The 20,244-nt window shown below is 39.4% G+C and overlaps 4 protein-coding genes across 5 annotated transcripts in view; 2 read left to right on the top strand and 2 right to left on the bottom strand.

Moving 5' to 3' along the window:
• The window catches only part of LOC309701484 (NACHT, LRR and PYD domains-containing protein 12-like), a 1,104,110-nt gene that overhangs the window by 550,789 nt on the left and 533,077 nt on the right, over positions 1-20,244 (bottom strand). The gene's annotated exons all lie outside the window — the stretch shown is intronic.
• The window catches only part of LOC309700370 (ribonuclease inhibitor-like), a gene marked incomplete at both ends in the record, with an annotated part of 96,331 nt that overhangs the window by 63,208 nt on the left and 12,879 nt on the right, over positions 1-20,244 (bottom strand). The gene's annotated exons all lie outside the window — the stretch shown is intronic.
• Positions 747-4,846, top strand: LOC309701515 (histone-lysine N-methyltransferase SUV39H2-like). Its single transcript, XM_082525769.1, has 8 exons — positions 747-1,412; positions 2,020-2,140; positions 2,448-2,610; positions 2,779-2,971; positions 3,157-3,228; positions 3,625-3,696; positions 4,091-4,162; positions 4,559-4,846. The coding sequence occupies exons 2-8, from the start codon at positions 2,023-2,025 to the stop codon at positions 4,661-4,663; spliced, it is 795 nt and encodes a 264-aa protein (XP_082381895.1). The 5' UTR covers positions 747-1,412; positions 2,020-2,022; the 3' UTR covers positions 4,664-4,846.
• LOC309701489 (uncharacterized protein) lies at positions 5,452-15,137 on the top strand. 2 transcript variants are annotated; one of them, XM_082525726.1, is made up of 10 exons: positions 5,452-6,034; positions 6,431-6,502; positions 7,396-7,438; positions 7,789-7,894; positions 8,470-8,540; positions 8,621-10,649; positions 10,735-10,887; positions 10,959-11,006; positions 13,151-13,249; positions 14,542-15,137. In XM_082525726.1, exons 1-10 carry the CDS (start codon positions 5,823-5,825, stop codon positions 14,775-14,777), a joined length of 3,069 nt encoding a protein of 1,022 aa, XP_082381852.1. In that variant the 5' UTR covers positions 5,452-5,822; the 3' UTR covers positions 14,778-15,137. The 2 variants fall into 2 exon arrangements, with proteins under 2 accessions (XP_082381852.1, XP_082381853.1); XM_082525727.1 differs by lacking the exons at positions 13,151-13,249; positions 14,542-15,137 and adding an exon at positions 11,128-12,694.

Genomic DNA, 20,244 nt, shown 5'->3' with positions numbered 1-20,244 from the left:
GCGGGGGGGCCTGAAGGTGGAATTGGCCATCTGATCGAGGCCTGGGTTGCAGCGGCCCCCTGCCACTGCGGAGCCGGGGACGGTCTGCTTGATTTCCACCTCAGGGAGGAGGGCAACATCTGGGTCTGGGTATGAGTTCCCCCTCCGGGGCAAGAATACCTGGACCTGGGATGTAGAGAATGTTTGGGGAGTGTGATTGTGTGTACAGTGTCCATTTATGTCTGTGTCCACGTTGGGTGAGGGCCGAGTGTTTGTGGTTGTGTGTATGAGGGTGGGAAGGTATGTTTGTGTCTGCCGTACACATCACCACAAACAACACCACAAGCAGAGCACAAGTTTTAAGCCAGCGTGGTGTGATTATAGATGCCGTGCAGGTGGGTCCATCTCACATGCAGCGGCATCGCAGAACACGCCCCGCCACATACCCTCTTCCCCCGACTAAGACCGAGGAGCCACCTCCCCCCCCCCTCCATGAGCAAGCGAGGGAATAGGCCTGGAGCATCAGCGCCCCAGCCCAGCCACGGGGAAGTGACTACCTGGGCGTTCGCCTGTAGATCTAGCGGCGCTGGTGACGAGGTGGTTCCAGGGACCGCCCACGCTTCCAGCGGCACCCCCATCCCGCTAGCGCACCAGCCTGTGGCTCACCTGAGCCGGTCGTTCCCTCGCGCTGTCCAACAATTACAATAATTATACGGTTGCTGTAACAGATTGTAGATACAATGCAGGTGAGTCTATCTCACCTGCAGCAGCATCCCAGACCAGCCACAATAATAAAGATTTTTCTATTTCATTATAAACTTTGTCCTAATTATGTCATGAGTTTTTACTATTTAAAAAGAAAAAGAAAGCATCACAAAAACACTTAAGGTCATGAAAATTAATTGTATTGCTGCAATACTTAAATATCTGTGGTCTAATCTATTTTTATTCACCAATCTCATTGTAGCAATAATATGCCTTTTTGGTCCAAGTTAATTATTTGAATTTTAAAACTCTTTTAGCCAAATAACTTTGAAGTTGTTACTAAAACTCATCATCCCCATTTACTACTTTTGTTTCATTCTTTAAAAATTTAGAAGCATAAATATCAGTCTTTTGGAAAAATTACATTTTATACAGTATTATTAAGTCTACATATTCCAAGTGAGTTATGTCAGAATGCACTAGAGCAATTTAACTCTATTACATCATAGCATTCTATTTGCAAGAATCCCAGTGTTAATCCACTGTTCTTGGCCAATGATATCCACTCCTCAGCACTATGGGGGCGCTAATGTACATCTACGCTGGTTGCCAACCACCATGAACATTTAAAGAGCAGAAGAAGAAGAAGAGGACACTAAAGAGTTCAGGTGCACGACATGAGGATTTAATGAGACAGCTTTTATCTTACTGCTTTCGTGGAAGATCAGGTGAGAACCATACAAATTCCCTTACACATGATGTTTATATAAATATATTCATCCAATAAAGCAAAGTAATATAGGTTATTATATTACGTTCGGATACACCAAAGCATCTAATTTTTGACAGTTTAGCTAGCCAGCATGCTAGTAGCAAAAGTTTGACATTCTGTTGCTGTTGGTTTGATTAATTTTGGTTTTAGCATCACAAAACTTGTGGTTTTAAAACTAGTGAGATCTGTTTTCAGAAAATATTTTACAAATGAAACAAAAACTGTAGGACAAATATGCTTATTGTTCAACCATACTAAATCATTATTTTAATTTATAACTTTAAGAAATATAAAAGGTTAAGGAAATGTGGATATGAAAATTAACTCATTAAGATTTGCAGTAACCTTAGACCAAATAAAATATACGAAACAGAACTTCCACAGGTAGGGCATGCAGCCTCTGACACACAGTGATACAAGATAGGAGGAACACAGATATTTGGAACCTTTAGGGGAGCTCTCCCCAACATAAATAGATTTTTCGATCTGTTTATTTCTATGTCTACATACATTTTGTAGTATAATGTGTTATTTCTAAAGTCATTAATACCTGATCTTTGCAGGGGATGGCGGCAACAAGGCCACGGAGAGCTAAAATAAATCCCATACAAGATGCTAGGTATTACTGCTCCTTAGGTGAAGACAAGGCAGGATTTGATGTGAGGTATATTGATTCATTTAAAGGTGAGTTGATTCCAAAGAATGCAGTCAGCTTCTCAAAATAGAAATTTTTATGTTTTTTGTAGTTTTTTTGTAGCATACCATGCATGAGAAAATTAATAATCACGAATATAATTATACTTGTTTTATTATTATTATTATTATATTTCTATTTTTTCCTTGTCTTTCCCCAAGGAATTATGAACATGTTACATGTTCCAAAATAAATAATACAATATAATCAAATAAAAAACATATTTAAAAACAAGAAGGATTTTAATTAAATGGTTTATAGTTTATTGCCCAATTTGTTTTTGATGTGTGTCTTTAGGTCGCGGTGTGTTCAGCTGTCGGTCATTTCAAAAGGGAGATTTTCTTTTTGAGTACAGAGGACAAATCATAACTAAAGAGGAACAAGAAAACCGAATGAAACTTTACCATGATGCACTCAAGGTTTTCATATTTGATTTCAAGTTCAATGGAAAACAGTTATGGTATGTAACTGCTTTGATAAAGGATAAAATACATGAGGTTTACAAATTATAATATTCAAATAATATTTTGAATTGAATATTAAAATGTTATTCAGACGTTCTACAACCTAATATACTTAATGACTTTCTTTACAGAGTGTAATTGTTATTGTATACTTTTTGTTTTAGTGTTGATGCTACCAGAGAGGACGGCTCACTTGGCAGACTTGTAAATGACGATAATGTGAATCCAAACAGTAAAATGACAGTTACCAGAGTGGATGGAAGGCCCCATCTCTGTTTGTTTGCAATCAAAGATATTGGTCCAGGAGAAGAAATCACCTATAACTATGGTGATTCCAACTGGCCATGGAGAAGCAAGGTATAATGTAAATAGTACAGTATAAGTATAAATAGTATTAAATGAATAAAGGCTATACTGAAAAGTATGCATACACACACAGGTCCTGTGTAATACTCAACTGGACAGGTCCAGACATTAGGAGGACTGTATTCATCTTGGCTAGACCCAAAGACTGCCATTCATTATTCATGCTTCTTCCTTAGAAATCCAACATGGTGCCATCTCAGGCTGTGGATGAGAATGCAGCCAGTTCCTCTCCTAACGACGCAACAAAGGTAAATTGGAGTTTCAGTGTCAGATTGTTTTAGTTGTAGACTGAGGTGCTAGTTATTAGGCAGTATTGAGGTATGTGGGTCCTTGGTTATCTTGACCAAGTAAGATGCACGCATTAGGAGGACTGAGATTTGAAACAGGAAGTATAAACAACTGAGTTCTACCTACAAGTGCGCCCACACACACGGGTCCTGTGTATTACTCAACTGGACAGGTCCAGACATTAGGAGGACAGAGTTTCGAAATGAATTCAGATCAATGAGAGTTACTCTGGCAATTGTGCATACACACACGGGTCCTGTGTATTACTCAACTGGACAGGTCCAGACATTAGGAGGACTGTATTCATCTTGGCTAGACCCAAAGACTGCCATTCATTATTCATGCTTCTTCCTTAGAAATCCAACATGGTGCCATCTCAGGCTGTGGATGAGAATGCAGCCAGTTCCTCTCCTAACGACACAACAAAGGTAAATTGGAGTTTCAGTGTCAGATTGTTTTAGTTGTAGACTGAGGTGCTAGTTATTAGGCAGTATTGAGGTATGTGGGTCCTTGGTTATCTTGACCAAGTAAGATGCACGCATTAGGAGGACTGAGATTTGAAACAGGAAGTATAAACAACTGAGTTCTACCTACAAGTGCGCCCACACACACGGGTCCTGTGTATTACTCAACTGGACAGGTCCAGACATTAGGAGGACTGAGTTTAGAAATGAATTCAGATCAATGAGTTACTCTGGCAATTGTGCATACACACACGGGTCCTGTGTATTACTCAACTGGACAGGTCCAGACATTAGGAGGACTGTATTCATCTTGGCTAGACCCAAAGACTGCCATTCATTATTCACGCTTCTTCCTTAGAAATCCAACATGGTGCCATCTCAGGCTGTGGATGAGAATGCAGCCAGTTCCTCTCCTAACGACGCAACAAAGGTAAATTGGAGTTTCAGTGTCAGATTGTTTTAGTTGTAGACTGAGGTGCTAGTTATTAGGCAGTATTGAGGTATGTGGGTCCTTGGTTATCTTGACCAAGTAAGATGCACGCATTAGGAGGACTGAGATTTGAAACAGGAAGTATAAACAACTGAGTTCTACCTACAAGTGCGCCCACACACACGGGTCCTGTGTATTACTCAACTGGACAGGTCCAGACATTAGGAGGACCGAGTTTCGAAATGAATTCAGATCAATGAGAGTTACTCTGGCAATTGTGCATATACACACGGGTCCTGTGTATTACTCAACTGGACAGGTCCAGACATTAGGAGGACTGTATTCATCTTGGCTAGACCCAAAGACTGCCATTCATTATTCACGCTTCTTCCTTAGAAATCCAACATGGTGCCATCTCAGGCTGTGGATGAGAATGCAGCCAGTTCCTCTCCTAACGACGCAACAAAGGTAAATTGGAGTTTCAGTGTCAGATTGTTTTAGTTGTAGACTGAGGTGCTAGTTATTAGGCAGTATTGAGGTATGTGGGTCCTTGGTTATCTTGACCAAGTAAGATGCACGCATTAGGAGGACTGAGATTTGAAACAGGAAGTATAAACAACTGAGTTCTACCTACAAGTGCGCCCACACACACGGGTCCTGTGTATTACTCAACTGGACAGGTCCAGACATTAGGAGGACCGAGTTTCGAAATGAATTCAGATCAATGAGAGTTACTCTGGCAATTGTGCATATACACACGGGTCCTGTGTATTACTCAACTGGACAGGTCCAGACATTAGGAGGACTGTATTCATCTTGGCTAGACCCAAAGACTGCCATTCATTATTCATGCTTCTTCCTTAGAAATCCAACATGGTGCCATCTCAGGCTGTGGATGAGAATGCAGCCAGTTCCTCTCCTAACGACACAACAAAGGTAAATTGGAGTTTCAGTGTCAGATTGTTTTAGTTGTAGACTGAGGTGCTAGTTATTAGGCAGTATTGAGGTATGTGGGTCCTTGGTTATCTTGACCAAGTAAGATGCACGCATTAGGAGGACTGAGATTTGAAACAGGAAGTATAAACAACTGAGTTCTACCTACAAGTGCGCCCACACACACGGGTCCTGTGTATTACTCAACTGGACAGGTCCAGACATTAGGAGGACTGAGTTTAGAAATGAATTCAGATCAATGAGAGTTACTCTGGCAAATGTGCATACACACACGGGTCTTGTGTATTACTCAACTGGACAGGTCCAGACATTAGGAGGACTGTATTCATCTTGGCTAGACCCAAAGACTGCCATTCATTATTCACGCTTCTTCCTTAGAAATCCAACATGGTGCCATCTCAGGCTGTGGATGAGAATGCAGCCAGTTCCTCTCCTAACGACGCAACAAAGGTAAATTGGAGTTTCAGTGTCAGATTGTTTTAGTTGTAGACTGAGGTGCTAGTTATTAGGCAGTATTGAGGTATGTGGGTCCTTGGTTATCTTGACCAAGTAAGATGCACGCATTAGGAGGACTGAGATTTGAAACAGGAAGTATAAACAACTGAGTTCTACCTACAAGTGCGCCCACACACACGGGTCCTGTGTATTACTCAACTGGACAGGTCCAGACATTAGGAGGACTGAGTTTAGAAATGAATTCAGATCAATGAGAGTTACTCTGGCAATTGTGCATACACACACGGGTCCTGTGTATTACTCAACTGGACAGGTCCAGACATTAGGAGGACTGTATTCATCTTGGCTAGACCCAAAGACTGCCATTCATTATTCACGCTTCTTCCTTAGAAATCCAACATGGTGCCATCTCAGGCTGTGGATGAGAATGCAGCCAGTTCCTCTCCTAACGACGCAACAAAGGTAAATTGGAGTTTCAGTGTCAGATTGTTTTAGTTGTAGACTGAGGTGCTAGTTATTAGGCAGTATTGAGGTATGTGGGTCCTTGGTTATCTTGACCAAGTAAGATGCACGCATTAGGAGGACTGAGATTTGAAACAGGAAGTATAAACAACTGAGTTCTACCTACAAGTGCGCCCACACACACGGGTCCTGTGTATTACTCAACTGGACAGGTCCAGACATTAGGAGGACTGAGTTTAGAAATGAATTCAGATCAATGAGAGTTACTCTGGCAATTGTGCATACACACACGGGTCCTGTGTATTACTCAACTGGACAGGTCCAGACATTAGGAGGACTGTATTCATCTTGGCTAGACCCAAAGACTGCCATTCATTATTCACGCTTCTTCCTTAGAAATCCAACATGGTGCCATCTCAGGCTGTGGATGAGAATGCAGCCAGTTCCTCTCCTAACGACGCAACAAAGGTAAATTGGAGTTTCAGTGTCAGATTGTTTTAGTTGTAGACTGAGGTGCTAGTTATTAGGCAGTATTGAGGTATGTGGGTCCTTGGTTATCTTGACCAAGTAAGATGCACGCATTAGGAGGACTGAGATTTGAAACAGGAAGTATAAACAACTGAGTTCTACCTACAAGTGCGCCCACACACACGGGTCCTGTGTATTACTCAACTGGACAGGTCCAGACATTAGGAGGACTGAGTTTAGAAATGAATTCAGATCAATGAGAGTTACTCTGGCAATTGTGCATACACACACGGGTCTTGTGTATTACTCAACTGGACAGGTCCAGACATTAGGAGGACTGTATTCATCTTGGCTAGACCCAAAGACTGCCATTCATTATTCACGCTTCTTCTTTAGAAATCCAACATGGTGGCATCTCAGGCTGTGGATGAGAATGCAGCCAGTTCCTCTCCTAACGACACAACAAAGGTAAATTGGAGTTTCAGTGTCAGATTGTTTTAGTTGTAGACTGAGGTGCTAGTTATTAGGCAGTATTGAGGTATGTGGGTCCTTGGTTATCTTGACCAAGTAAGATGCACGCATTAGGAGGACTGAGATTTGAAACAAGAAGTATGAAACCCCAACCCTAAATCTGGTTTGCATAAAGACGTAGTTCTCGGCTTGGTTGAAATGAACTCTGATGTAGTTAGATCGCATATTTGAATTTCAGCTGATCAAGGAGCAAGAATGAAGCTTACTATAGGAAGGAGCATGTAAATACAACCGAAACAATCGCTAAACTCTTTCCTGTTAATGCCAAGCACATTTATGTAACATTGTTGTGTAAAGGCCATCCGTTATGTCTTGATGGATTCATGACTTCATGATTTAATTATACTTTTTTACACTCCCAGTCAAAACTTTGGACACATCTTCTCATTTCAGAAAGAACAAATTGTAAGTCTAATCTTTTTTGGGTGTTGTGGGTCCACAATGAATTTTCTTTTCATTGTGGTTTTGTAATATATACCATAATATAAAACCTAGAAGAACAAATTGTTTTGAAAATTGATCTATATACAGCAGGTATTTTTCCCTTTAAATTTTGCATTGCAAAAGTTACAAAAATTGATTTAATAGTTTTAGTAACACTTGAACCTGTTTTTTTTTTTTTTTCTTCCGTCCTTAACTCCTTTTTAAAGAGGAACCAAAACAACTATTTGGTTGTGTTATTTTACATCACAAAAGTATGAATTTTGTTTTTGATTACACTGTTTTTTTTTTTTTGTTTTTTTTTTACCAAACAGGACTGCGATCATGATCTAGTCCCTGACGAAATGTCAAGTTTAGAAAAATGTTTTGCATGTGGAGGACCTTTTTCGCCTCTGAAATGGAGTGGTGTGAGATGTGAAGGTAATTATTTAATTATGGAAGGTTGGGTAGATTAGAATATCTTAAATATGATCCATAAGGAACACTATAAAAACTAATCCATAAGTAAATATGATATATGTTCATAATGAACCTTTTACATCTGCACTTTTTACATATTTACTTACCATGTCATTATTAAAGCTGCTATACCCAATTTGCAAAAACAAGTTAGCTTAACATATTTTTTTTTCATGTTCATAACAACATTTTAACAAAGCATAGCTATAAATGTTGTTTGGAGATTAAAGAAAAAAAAATGAAGTGGTTCTGTTGCATTTGTCTAAAACCATCAGCCAATAACATGGCTCAGTCCAGAAAAACGATAGAACAGTCTTTCCTGACTCCTTAAATTCTACATTAACATGGCTCCACCACACTATGCACTGGCCTGTTTAGCAGCAAAGCACACCAGGGGGTGTGGCCTATGGATAATATCCAATGGGAGGGGGGAGCCTTCTTGACTGTGTTTATGCTTCCATCTAGCCTGTTTTTTTAAATTGGGGAAAGCGGCTTTAACTACCTTTCTTTTATTAACTTAATTTTTCTCTGTCTAGTTTGCTACCAGTCCTGGCACAAAAGATGTTATGTTAGCCACAAGGTGAACCTCACTGAACCTCTTCCAGAGGTAAGTGTTTTTGCAGAATTCTTCTCAGTAAAATATGTAAGGTAAACAAAGTCTTACTTTGTGTTTTTGATTGTTATTAGGTCTTTAGTGAAGATAGTTCAAGTGAGGGGGCTTCATCAGAAGAGGAATATGTGCCAGATTCTATAGCTGACTCAGACAGCTCATGGGACAACAAATCAGAGCCTTTAAATATAAGTTGCAAACAAGTACAGAACTCTGAGATCTCCAGCAGTCAATGTGCTTGCAAAACGAAAAGACCTCGCCTAGAAAGTTTTTTAGAGAGAGTAGGACAAAGAATTTCAGAAGATGCCGAATCAATATCTGAAGATGGAATTGGCACAAGACAGCTCGACGTATCAGGGGTTATTGCCACAGCAGAAAAGTCTGATGCTGAAGGCATTGTTGATGACTCTAATACTACGGCTGAAGATTCCTTAAAAACATCCTCCTCACTAAGAAACAAAACATACTGCTACATTTGTGGAAAACTACAGACAAAGTTTACACGTCATTTAAAAACTCATGAGAAATCACATGCAGATGTTGCTCGAGTTTTAAGTCTTCCCAAGAAGTCCAAAGACCGTTTGAAAATGCTTTCTAAGCTGCGAAACAAAGGAAACCACAGACATAACTCGGAGGTCATCGCAAGTGGGATTGGATCATTAAAAACCAGACGCACATCAAAAAAACCCTACAAAGGAAAAGACTATATTCACTGCATTTATTGCGAGGCATTATATCTTAAAAGAGATCTTTGGAGACATGTTCGTAAATGTTCTTCAAAACCAGTGGAGGCCAATTCAGAGGGGGGACGAAAAAAGGTCTTGTCCCTGGCCTGTATGAGTGAGTCAGCTCTGTGTCAGCAAGTTTCCCCCGGTGTTTGGAAGATATTAGCTGTCATGAAAGATGATGAAATAACTTCTACTGTGCGAAGTGACTTCTCTATTCTTCAGCTTGCTCAATCATTCTTTAACAAACATGGGAAAGATCCCACCAAATTTGACTACATTCGCCAGACACTCCGAGAATGTGGAAGACTTCTGCTCACACTTCGGAAAGAATGCTCAATACACACTTTTGAGGATGCTGTAAGACCTGCAAATTTCAATGTGGTTATCAAAGCTGTTAAGAAGGTGTGTGGGTATGATGAAGAAAAGAACTGCTACTCGACTCCAAGCCTTGCTTTAAAGTTGGGACACTCACTGCAGAAAGTCTGTGATATTATACATTGCAGAGCACTGATGGCAGAAGACAGTGCACTGATAAAGTCAACCCAGAGTTTCAAAACCCTTTATGCTACAAAGTGGTCAGAACTCATCTCCCATACTGCATTAACCACACTAAACGAGCGGCACTTCAACAAGCCTTCCACACTTCCTTTCACAGAAGATGTTCAGCGTCTTCATAGACATCTGGAGAAGACTACAGAACAAGCACTGAAGGACTTGGAAGAGCATAGTTCACCAAAATCATACAGTGAACTTTGTAAAGCTACCATGGCAAATGTAATACTATTTAACAGGAGAAGAGGGGGAGAAATTTCAAAGATGACACTGAATGGCTTCCAGGAGAGAGACACTAGTACCCTGCACAAGGATGTTGCAATTGGACTGACAAAATTTGAACTTTACCTTTGTCAACACTTCAGTCGTGTAGAATTGAGGGGTAAACGAGGACGCAAGGTTGCAGTGCTACTTTCACCAGACATGGTGAATGCCATAACACGGCTGACAGAGAAAAGACAAGACTGTGGTGTTCTGGCAGAAAACATGTTCCTGTTTGCCAGACCTCATTGTCTGACTCCCTACAGAGGACAGGACTGTTTGAGGATTTATGCGACTGAATGTGGGGCTGAAAACCCTGAACACCTACGTTCAACGCAGTTGCGCAAACATGTCGCAACTTTGTCTCAGATCTTAAACCTCAAGAATCACGAGTTAGACCAAGTTGCCAACTTCCTAGGTCATGATATTCGTGTTCATCGCGAATATTATAGACTTCCAGAGGCTACTACCCAGCTTGCCAAAATATCCAAACTACTGATTGCCATGGAGAAAGGGTCTCTCAAAAGCCTTCAAGGCAAAACACTTGAAGAGATTGAAATCGAAGGTAAAGTGGTGTTAAGGTTAAGAATTATACACGTTTCCTGCACTATAACCTTATAATTCATTAAGACAATCTTTTATTTTGTTAGATAACCTACAGTTGACAGATTCAAGTGAAGAAAGTGAGGTTGGAGCGGAGCGTGAGGAGGTCGGAGCGGAGCGTGAGGAGGTCGGAGCGGAGCGTGAGGAGGTCGGAGCGGAGCGTGAGGTCAATGACGGAAATCTTGTATATCCACAGATTGGTAAGTACAATGTGATTAGTCTCAACTTTGTTCAATTTATGAAATCACATGACTAATAGACTTTATTACAGATTCTATAGATACTAGAATGATGAAGAAAGTTGTCAAGGAACCTCCAGGTATGTGTTTGTCATCATTTATTGAAGCTTTTACCTTTGTAACTACTTCCTAGACACTTTTGCTATCTTTGCTATCTTTATGTAAAAAAAAAAAGATAATTCATTACTATCATTTTTCCAGTGATTGTTACCTTTGTCCAAATGGTAATTTAAAGAAAGTCAAGGATCTTTCTAAAGACCAGCTCAACAGAATAGAAAGGTCAGTTTTGGAGGATGGTCAGGTAGGAAATGCTAGTTTGAACAGGTGATTTTGAGCTGTGATTTAAAGTTCTAGAGAGAATCTAATGAGCAGAGGAAGTTCCAGAGGGTGCAATTAGCAGTGGCAAAGGATTGTACCCTCAGATTTATGATTTTGATGATGGGGGTAAGGAGGTTAGTGTTAGCAGTGTTGTGGGAGAGTGACAGTAAAGACAATCCCTCAGGGTGGCGGGGGCGAGGTTGTTGAAGGCTTAAAAGTTGATTAGGAGTTTGCACTCAATACTATAGTCAGTGTGCAGCCAGTAATGTTCTTTTTAGGATGTGGTGATATAGTCTCTAGAGTGAGTGCAGTAGAGTAAGGGGGCAGCAGAGTTCTTAATAGATTGCAGTTCTTGGAGGTGAGTTTGGGGAAAGCAAAGATGCTGGGATTCTTTTTGAGGGTGGAGAGAATGGATAGGATTAGGAAGAACAATATCATTGGGACTGCACATGTTGGAAAAAATGTCTACATTGTTCTACATTGGCCAGGTTGAGGTTGTGTTGGGCATGTGCAAACAAGGGACAGTGAGGAAGGTTTGTTGAAGGATGTTAGAAAGGAAGCTGCCCTGCAGGAGACAGAAGGAGATGAGATTAATCAAGAGAGATGAAAATAGTTGGTGTGTGGAGGGCTGATCTACTACTCTTTATTTACCTGGTTTGCGCTTCTGAAGTATTCCCTCTACGCTCTCATCCTCTTTCTACAGTAAATCAGTGGTGAGTGGAAAGTTGACCAGTCACCGGAGTAGTGATGGGTCGTTCGCGAACGAAATGGCTCTTAGAGCTGGTTCTTTGAAGTGAACGATGCGAGCCGGCTCCTTATTGGGAGCCGTGGATTTTTTTTTTTACTTTCTCTTGCCCTCTCTCTCACTTTTTTCGCTGCACGTCAGCCTTGTGTTTGCGCTGAGTAGAGACGGGAGGGGCGCAAACAGAGCCTTGCGTTTGCACCCCTCCCGCCTCTGAGCAGAGGGAGGAGCTAGGGGCGGTAGTTACACTCGCAACAGCAGTAGCACACGAAAAGAGCAGCAGGGAGAGAGAGAGAAAGAGAGCCGGGAGCAACAACAAGAGACAATGTCGTCACATTAGAAAGGTGGAGTAAAGAAAATGAGTGACACCAAGAAAAGAAGCAAAATCTAGAACCATTTAAATTTTACTGACAATACATAGGCAGAGTGTAGAGTCTGCAAGAAAAGGATATCATATAGAGCCGGTGCACGGGCACCTGAAAACTGTCCACTCATCAGTGCGATGGGAAGATAAAACACAGTGAATTAAGTGTGATATAAGTGAAGCTGCCAGTGTGTCTACCCACTGAGCTGAGCACTGGGCACTTGGTATTTTTAAATTTAAAGTTTAAATTTTAAAAGTTAAATTGTAAATGGTAGGTTTTTGTATTTTATAATTTATTTTTTAAATTTTATGTGGAGTGAATAAATAAAAGCAGATTTATATAATGAACATATATACATAGAAAACATGTTTTTAAACATTAGTAATTCATTTTGTGCATAATTTTATATTGTTGTTAATAATAAATGAATGAAAGCAACAAAATAACCTGAAGAGCCGGTTCGGGAGCCGAAAGAGCCGGCTCTTTTTAGTGAGCCGAGCCGAGAGAGCCGGATCTCTAAAAAGAGCCGGAAATCCCATCACTACACCGGAGTCTTGTTTGGAGAAAAATTCAGCCTTGTATCTTTTAATATCAGCTGTAATAGCTCTAGCCATATTCCACATTCACATGTGTCACCTTAAACTAAAAGTCATAGTTGCGACTCTGGATTTATCTTAGAAACCATATTCAAGATTTCAAGGTCCATTAGTTGCTTGACCACATTCAGGAGCATTTGACATTACATTATAAGAGATTTAATACAACAAATATATGCTTACTGTTTTGTTTTGTTTTTCAGCACAAAGTAAAAATGGAGCGGGTAAGGTCATTGAACCCAACAGAATACTAAACAAGGAGATGAAGCCAAGCAGTAAGAAGAAAACAAATGAACAATCTGGTAAATGGTGACATGCATACAAAAGTCACTTAAGCACAAATGTAAACTTCATGCATTTTTGAACCCAGTTATCCACACCACCCAAGCCAGTATGGTGACTATGCTCATCTTTCTGCCAGGGACCGTACCATAATTCTACAACTTGGTTAGACAATTATATTAACCTACTTGGTAAGGTAAAACATAAATCACATTCAATGTGGAACAATACCTTGTATTAAGTAATGGGATAAATGTTTAAATTACTTTCCCTATGCCTGTTTTAATCTGTAATACATTTAAATACTTATCATTTTCAAAACAGCAATGCACCAAAACAATTAATAAACAAAGCAATGAGAACATATTATGATTTGGGTTTTTAATTTTGAGGATTCCTCAACCATTGGGCTTCTACATTATCTCCATACTCTGAACATCATCTTATTCCCATAGGCAGAATCTGGATAATATTGGAAAATTTGGGCTGGTTTGGCTAATTGTGGGCTGTAACCTGAACGTCTTGAAGAAAATTATGTTCACTGAAAAAACCTGAAGGCCCACCTCATGGTCAGGCAGGGTCCACCCTTGTTTTTAAATAAACATTTGAGTCAGACAGTTATATATGAAATGTTTGAGTATATGTTATACATTTCAAATTATTACAATATCATGCTATACATGTTTTTTGTTGTATAACGGTGTGTGGAATAAAATGCTCTCCATCCATAGTGATTTGCCATAGCTATTTATTGGAATTCTGACTTAATGTGGGCTACCTTTCAGAATTTTACATTTAAATAAATGTATTCATCCATTGTAATAAGTATTTAAACAGTCAGCATTACAGGATTTATACCAAAGAAACACTGTTACAACAAATTCACCTTAAAGGGGACATATTATGCAAAACCCACTTTTTTTTGTTGCTTTTGTATGTATATTTGGTTATGAATTGCCTCCCGACTCCTTAAGTGTAGGTTTTCAACAACTAAAAAAGGAGCTCTTTTAGGTCCCAGGTAGTGTATTTTGCACAATCCAGCATAATCACAGCCTCAGCACCTGTCCTCGTGGACAATGCAAAGGCCGTCTTTGGGCTGTGTAGACTAAACACTAACTGTTCTTAGCAGGGCTGTAAAACTAGTGTGTGCAGAACTCAATTCTTCGGCTTATTTGAAGGAAGCCGATTATCGCCATTATATTTTTGCATCCTACAACCATGTCAACTCACACAATTGAGCATAATACGTCCCCTTTAATTTAAAAATTGTTTAAAAAGTAGTTTGTTTACATTTATTTTTTTCTGCTTCTAGCTTCTCTGGAAAATGCAAGGAGGGTCAAAAAGCATCCTTGGTCTCCCACGGAGGTTGCTGCGATAATGAAGTATTTTGGCGAACATATCAAAAAAGGAAAACTGGCCACTATTATCGAATGCCAGCAATGCAAAACTGCAGAAGATCCTGCTCTGGCTGGTCGTTCTATTCAAAACATCAGAGATTTTGTGAGGAATCGGGGCGTGTCGTTGAAGAAAAAAGAAAATCCTATGTAGAGGAGTCTACATAACTCCAAAGTACTTCTTGGAGGAGTTACAAAAGATATTTTGTATGTTTTGGTTTCTCATTTATTTATTTTAGAATTTTACTATTAGAAGATTGGTGAATTCATTTTGTTGACACTGTTTTAGTGCATCTGATCTAAGAGGACATATAATTTTATATTGCCAGTTATTTTCATTTCTGTTAACAAAACAATCCTGTTTTTGTAAAATGCACTCAATTTGTTCCTTTTATTCACCTGTTGCCCTTTTAATACACACAAAATACATGTTTGTGTATGTGTATGGCCTTTGTCCTGTTAATAAAGTTAGCCCTGACAATTACTGTTCATGTCAGGGGGAGGAGCCAAGTTACCTAATTAGTGTTGTCCTCTTATTACACCATGTTGTCAGGTTCTTATATTTTGAGTTCTGGTGTGTTTTTCACAATTTTGAAGTGAGATTTGTGTTGTACAACTCAAATGGGATTTTTAAAGATGCACTTCATCTATCTAGCACAAGCGGAAAGGGGGGTCCGTTTAGTGTTGCAAAAATCTTGTTTGAAAAAATTGTCCTTCCAATTCACCTTTACCAGTATGTGTGAGTGTGTGTGTGCGTGTGTGTGCGTGTGTGTGTGCGTGTGTGTGTGCGTGTGTGTGTGCGTGTGTGCGTGCGTGTGTGCGTGCGTGAGTGCGTGCGTGTGTGTGTGTGCGCGTGTGTGCGTGTGTGTGCGTGTGCGCGAGTGTGTGAGTGTGTGTGTGTGTGTGTGTGTGTGTGTGTGTGTGTGCCTTAGAAGTCAAATAATACATTAGCCCTACTTAAAAAACATCTGAATTACATTTAGAGCTGAGATTCTAAGTTGTAAGCAGAAATCTTACGCTCAGCCAGAAACATGTTTCCCCACTTTCACAATGCTGAGGTGTCAAATCCACAACCCCCAACAAATGGTTTGTTACACGCGGGTGTGAAGGGCAAGCTTTACTTACACAGCCTCACACACAGTAGATTTTTAAAGTTTTTGGTTACAGGGGTTTAGCCACAGATGCAACATCCACTTTTGATAAAGATCACTCCACCTGTTTATTTCTTAAGAAATTAAGCATCTTTATTAAGCTTTTATTTATAAATGTCTACACAATAATAGACACCGTGTGCTCTGAGACATTATAGACTTCTACTTCCATCGGTTTGCATTTTAAACTCCCAGCCTTTCAGTTTGTTATGAACGACTTATATTTCTAACATTTTGTGATATAAAAGTGAACCATGCGACTTTTTTTATTTGGAATGACTTAAGACACGAGTTATTTAAACAATTCTAAATGACAGTGTGATGGCCATAGTACTTTATGTGGGCCAAATGTGTTAAGGATAATGTTTATCAATGTAAAATTGCAAAGAACTTGTGGATAGAATATACCATTTTGTAAACAGTTACCTCAGAAGCTGTACTGGTAGATCTATGTATGTAAGGTAAAACTATCCACAGTACTTCCACTTCACCTGTGAGTGTACAAACACTGGAGGGACATATATTGTCCATATCAGTGTCACTGTGGAAGGTAAATGCATTTTGGTTTCTTTATCTGACACAGTTATTCAGCACTGTGTTAGCATTGTATTGACCTGCTTATGTGTTTTTTATTCTTGTAATTTGTTCATTTCTTTTCTTCTTATTTTCACTTACAGCATTTTAAATACTCTCACTGACTCATTTATCAGGTACATCTTTGAACCGAGTTGGACCACCTTCAGCCATCAAACATGTCTTCATTTTTTGTGGCACAACAAGGCGCTAAAAACATTCCTCAAAGATTCTCAAGACATATTGAAATTACATCATCACACAGTTGCTGCAGATTCGTCAGCTGCTCTTACTTGAAGCAAACTTTCCGTTCCACCACATCCCAAAGGTGCTCTGCTGGATTGAGATCTGGTGACTGCGCAGGCCGTACATGATTTGAGCGCCGTGACATGGTGTGGTATCCTGCTGGAAGCAGCCATCAGACGATGGGTATTTTTTGGGCATAAAGACATGAATGTGGTCAGCAACAACCTTCAGGCAGGCTGTGGTGTTTAAATGATGCTCAGTGGTCACTACAGGGTCCAAAGTTTGCAAAGAAAATCCCCCACAGAGCATTACACCACCAGGAGTCTGAACTGTTAGAAATCAACTCATCGGGCAAGGCATCGTTTTTTTAGTCTTCTGTTGTCCAGACTTGCAAACTGTAGCCTCAGCTTGCTGTTGTTAGAGGACAGCAGTGATATCCAGTGTGGTCCGCTCTGCCTCAAGGTTTGATGTGTAAACAGCATTTTTACCCAGAGAATCACAGCTCACTGGATATTTTCTATTTTTCAGACCATTGTCTGTGAACAGAGATGATTGTGTGGGAAAATCCCAGCAGATCAGCAGTTTGTGAAGCACTGGGACCAGTAACATGTGCCATGTTGCTCTGTTTGAGCATTGATTTGCTGACATTTTATTATTTTATTAACCTTTATTTAACCAGGAAGATGAAACTGACATGTGATTGACAAATGAAATGAACACTGAAATATTTGTGTTACACCCTGAACAAGTATACCTCATAAAGTGGCCAGTGAATGTATATAAGCAGTTGGACCAATTTCAGTTCATAGTAATATTCAGAAAAGATGCAAAAGAAGAAGAAGAAGACAAAAGAAAAGAGCACAGTGACAATATTTAAAGCTCTGTGGTTATAAAACTGGGGTTTCATTACTTCACTCAGAGTTTCAGTAGACGTAAACTGTGTTTGATTTGTGTTTTGATTTCCAGGAAATGAAAGTAAATGATTTTACTGACAAATGCATCTTTTCAATGATTTAGACACAAACGAGGCCCACACTTCAGCAGACAAATCTTTTTCCGTTTATCTGCCCGGTGTTGTGATCATCTTTATAACTGGAGTTATCGTGGGATTTATCTACTGGAGGAAAAGTAATGGGTGAGACTATTTTTGCTGCAGTAATTCAAAGATGATATAGATGTAGAGAAAGTAAAAGGAAACATCACATTTCAATAAATGAGAATTCGGTGTGTGTTAAACATCATGTCTAGAATGAACACTTTTTATCCTTCCAAAAATAATTATCATTATTAAGAGAGAAGATAATATAAATGTAGATGTTCTTACTTGATTTTTCTCTGTTTGAATGTGAATAGTGTTACACTAATGCTGACATCCTTTCTTATCAACGTGGCTGCTTAAGGTCAGGAACATCTGGAGTGTCTGTACCTGAAAATCCCAACGGTTTGGTGAGCAATTTATTGCTACGATCTACAGCAGCTAGTTAAAAGTTTGCCAGTAAACATAAAACATGTACATTTATGTTTTAGGATGTTACTTATATAGATAATTACAGATTAGTGTTATAATACTATTAGTGCCAACTTCAGTGTCCTTTATTTTGTGAAGAAGCTCTTACAGAAATGAGCAGAAACATTAAATAATCCAGGCAACAGATGGAGAGATTTAAAGATCAATAGAGTGTGTGGGTAGACCGGGTTGAACTTGATTAATACCTAAAATATTTCACTTTTCTAAAGGATGACGATGAGCCAGATCAGCCCTATACAAACCTTCAGCAGCCATCGAGTGATTCCTACCAGACTATCATCTCAGTGAACCATCAACACGACAACAAGACACGCTCAGCAAGAAGCACAGGAACTGTGGGAGTGGATAATAAAGCTCTATGAAACATTTTAAAGTATATAAAACTTTAGGTGACATACTAATATAATAATATTCATATATTATAATAAACGTCCATCTTTTCACACTGGATAGTTGTTTCCCAGTAATGGAGACCATTCAGTCATAATACTCCAACTCAGGCTCTCAGATTTAATACAATACAAACACAATAAACTGTGGCAAACATGACTCTTTGTATCAGACTAGTTTTGTTTTTGAACAAACATCTCATCATAATTTGAACACAATGTCCATCCAGATAAACAGAGAGATCAGTCTGGCTTAAACAATGTTGGTGGTTTACCTTCTACTGTCCTTCCACTTTTATGCACTTCTATTTTAGACATAGTAAAAGTTTCAGTGTAGACACAAGAGGTGAAATAAGGAGGGTGCAAGTCTTCCTGCTTTCACTATAGTCTACCTCACACTGTCAGCCACAGTTACTTCCTCACCAGCATGACTGCACGGAAACTCTGCTTTCTCCTGCTTCTGCTTGTGGTTTTTAGCAGTGAAGGTAAATATATATAATTAAAAAAGAAAAGCTGTAAAGCCAGGTGTTTAAGAAGAAAGCTTTAGTTAGGTTAGTGAAATAATATATGTGATTGATTTTCCCACAACAACAAATATATAGAAACTATAATCCCGATTTTGTTTCATTTTAACTGGAACAATTTATAGAGACTCTTGTGAAGACAATTGGAAAGAAACCCGATTCCACTCAAATATGCAGCAAAACAACTCTGAATATTACTGTGATGATACTGTGTGAGATCAGCACAGAGAGGAGCCGAGGAGAACAGTGTCGTCTGCTCTATCGTTACGACCGAGGCTTTATTCATGGCTGTGACTCCAGGTTCACACTGATCAAAGAAAATGAGACTGTGTTTCTCCACCTGCTCAACTTAACATCTGAAGACAGTGGGAACTACACCTGTGAGTGTGGATTTCGTGGTGGATTGTATGTTCTCCATCTCAGTGTGACTGTGAGAGGTAAAAACATTTTCTATTTATACCCACACCGCAGATTCAAGGTGGATGTTTGGAACTGCGTTAACACTTTCTTTTCTGTCATACATGGTTTGAGGTCGTCATTCCCGCCTGCAGCGGATTAATGAAAGGTTTCAGTCAGGAGATGAACATCTGGAATGTTTTTAAGCTCTTCTTCTGGCTAATTTGTTTAAAATTTCATTATAAAACTGCTCCAATCACAACTTTGGTGTTATTTCATCAGTGAAATGTTTGAATGATGCAATTGTAACTCTAATGTAATGAAAAGATAAACATGTTTTCCACTTTAATATAACAGGCTAATGCAAATTTCGTGACTTTTCATGTTTTCAAAATGAAGTTTTTTTGTGTGTGTGGCAACATTCAACAGACGATGGAGATTCTTCTGGCATGAAGTTCATGGCTACAGTTCCCATCATTTCTGCTGCTGCTTCACTCATCAGTGTGGCTGTGATAACCTGTGGTTACAGCCTGAGGAGAAATCCTCGCAGGTGAAAACTTTTACTGACGCACTTAAACTCATGAAATGACCCTTTGAAATCACTTGAGCACATTACTGCATACAGCAGCCACTGTGGTGTTCAAAGTATCTCATAGGTTCTTTTAAAACACCACACATTAGTTGTAGACATAGCTAGTCTTGTTTTTGAGGTATTTTTCACCCCATGACCTCTGATGTTTTTATCCTAACAGAGAAAACAGATCAGGTCTAACTAACTTAACAGGATCTGAAACTCGCCAGATGTTTGTGAGTT

This window comes from Aulonocara stuartgranti, assembly GCF_965226115.1.
Source record: "Aulonocara stuartgranti genome assembly, chromosome: 23".
Lineage (NCBI taxonomy): Eukaryota > Metazoa > Chordata > Actinopteri > Cichliformes > Cichlidae > Aulonocara > Aulonocara stuartgranti.
The sequence above is the reverse complement of the archived record's forward strand: the minus strand, read 5'-3'. Positions and strand labels throughout refer to the sequence as shown.

Excerpts from the sequence above, each read along its gene's own strand:
- LOC309701489 (XM_082525726.1), top strand. The coding sequence starts at position 5,823 with ATGAGAGTTACTCTGGCAATTGTGCATACACACACGGGTCCTGTGTAT. Across the intron at positions 6,503-7,395 it reads CTCCTAACGACGCAACAAAG|TCAAAACTTTGGACACATCT; the intron begins GTAAATTGGAGT and ends TTACACTCCCAG. Across the intron at positions 13,250-14,541 it reads GAAAACAAATGAACAATCTG|CTTCTCTGGAAAATGCAAGG; the intron begins GTAAATGGTGAC and ends TTCTGCTTCTAG.
- LOC309701515 (XM_082525769.1), top strand. The coding sequence starts at position 2,023 with ATGGCGGCAACAAGGCCACGGAGAGCTAAAATAAATCCCATACAAGAT. Across the intron at positions 2,141-2,447 it reads GTATATTGATTCATTTAAAG|GTCGCGGTGTGTTCAGCTGT; the intron begins GTGAGTTGATTC and ends GTGTGTCTTTAG. Across the intron at positions 3,229-3,624 it reads CTCCTAACGACGCAACAAAG|AAATCCAACATGGTGCCATC; the intron begins GTAAATTGGAGT and ends CTTCTTCCTTAG.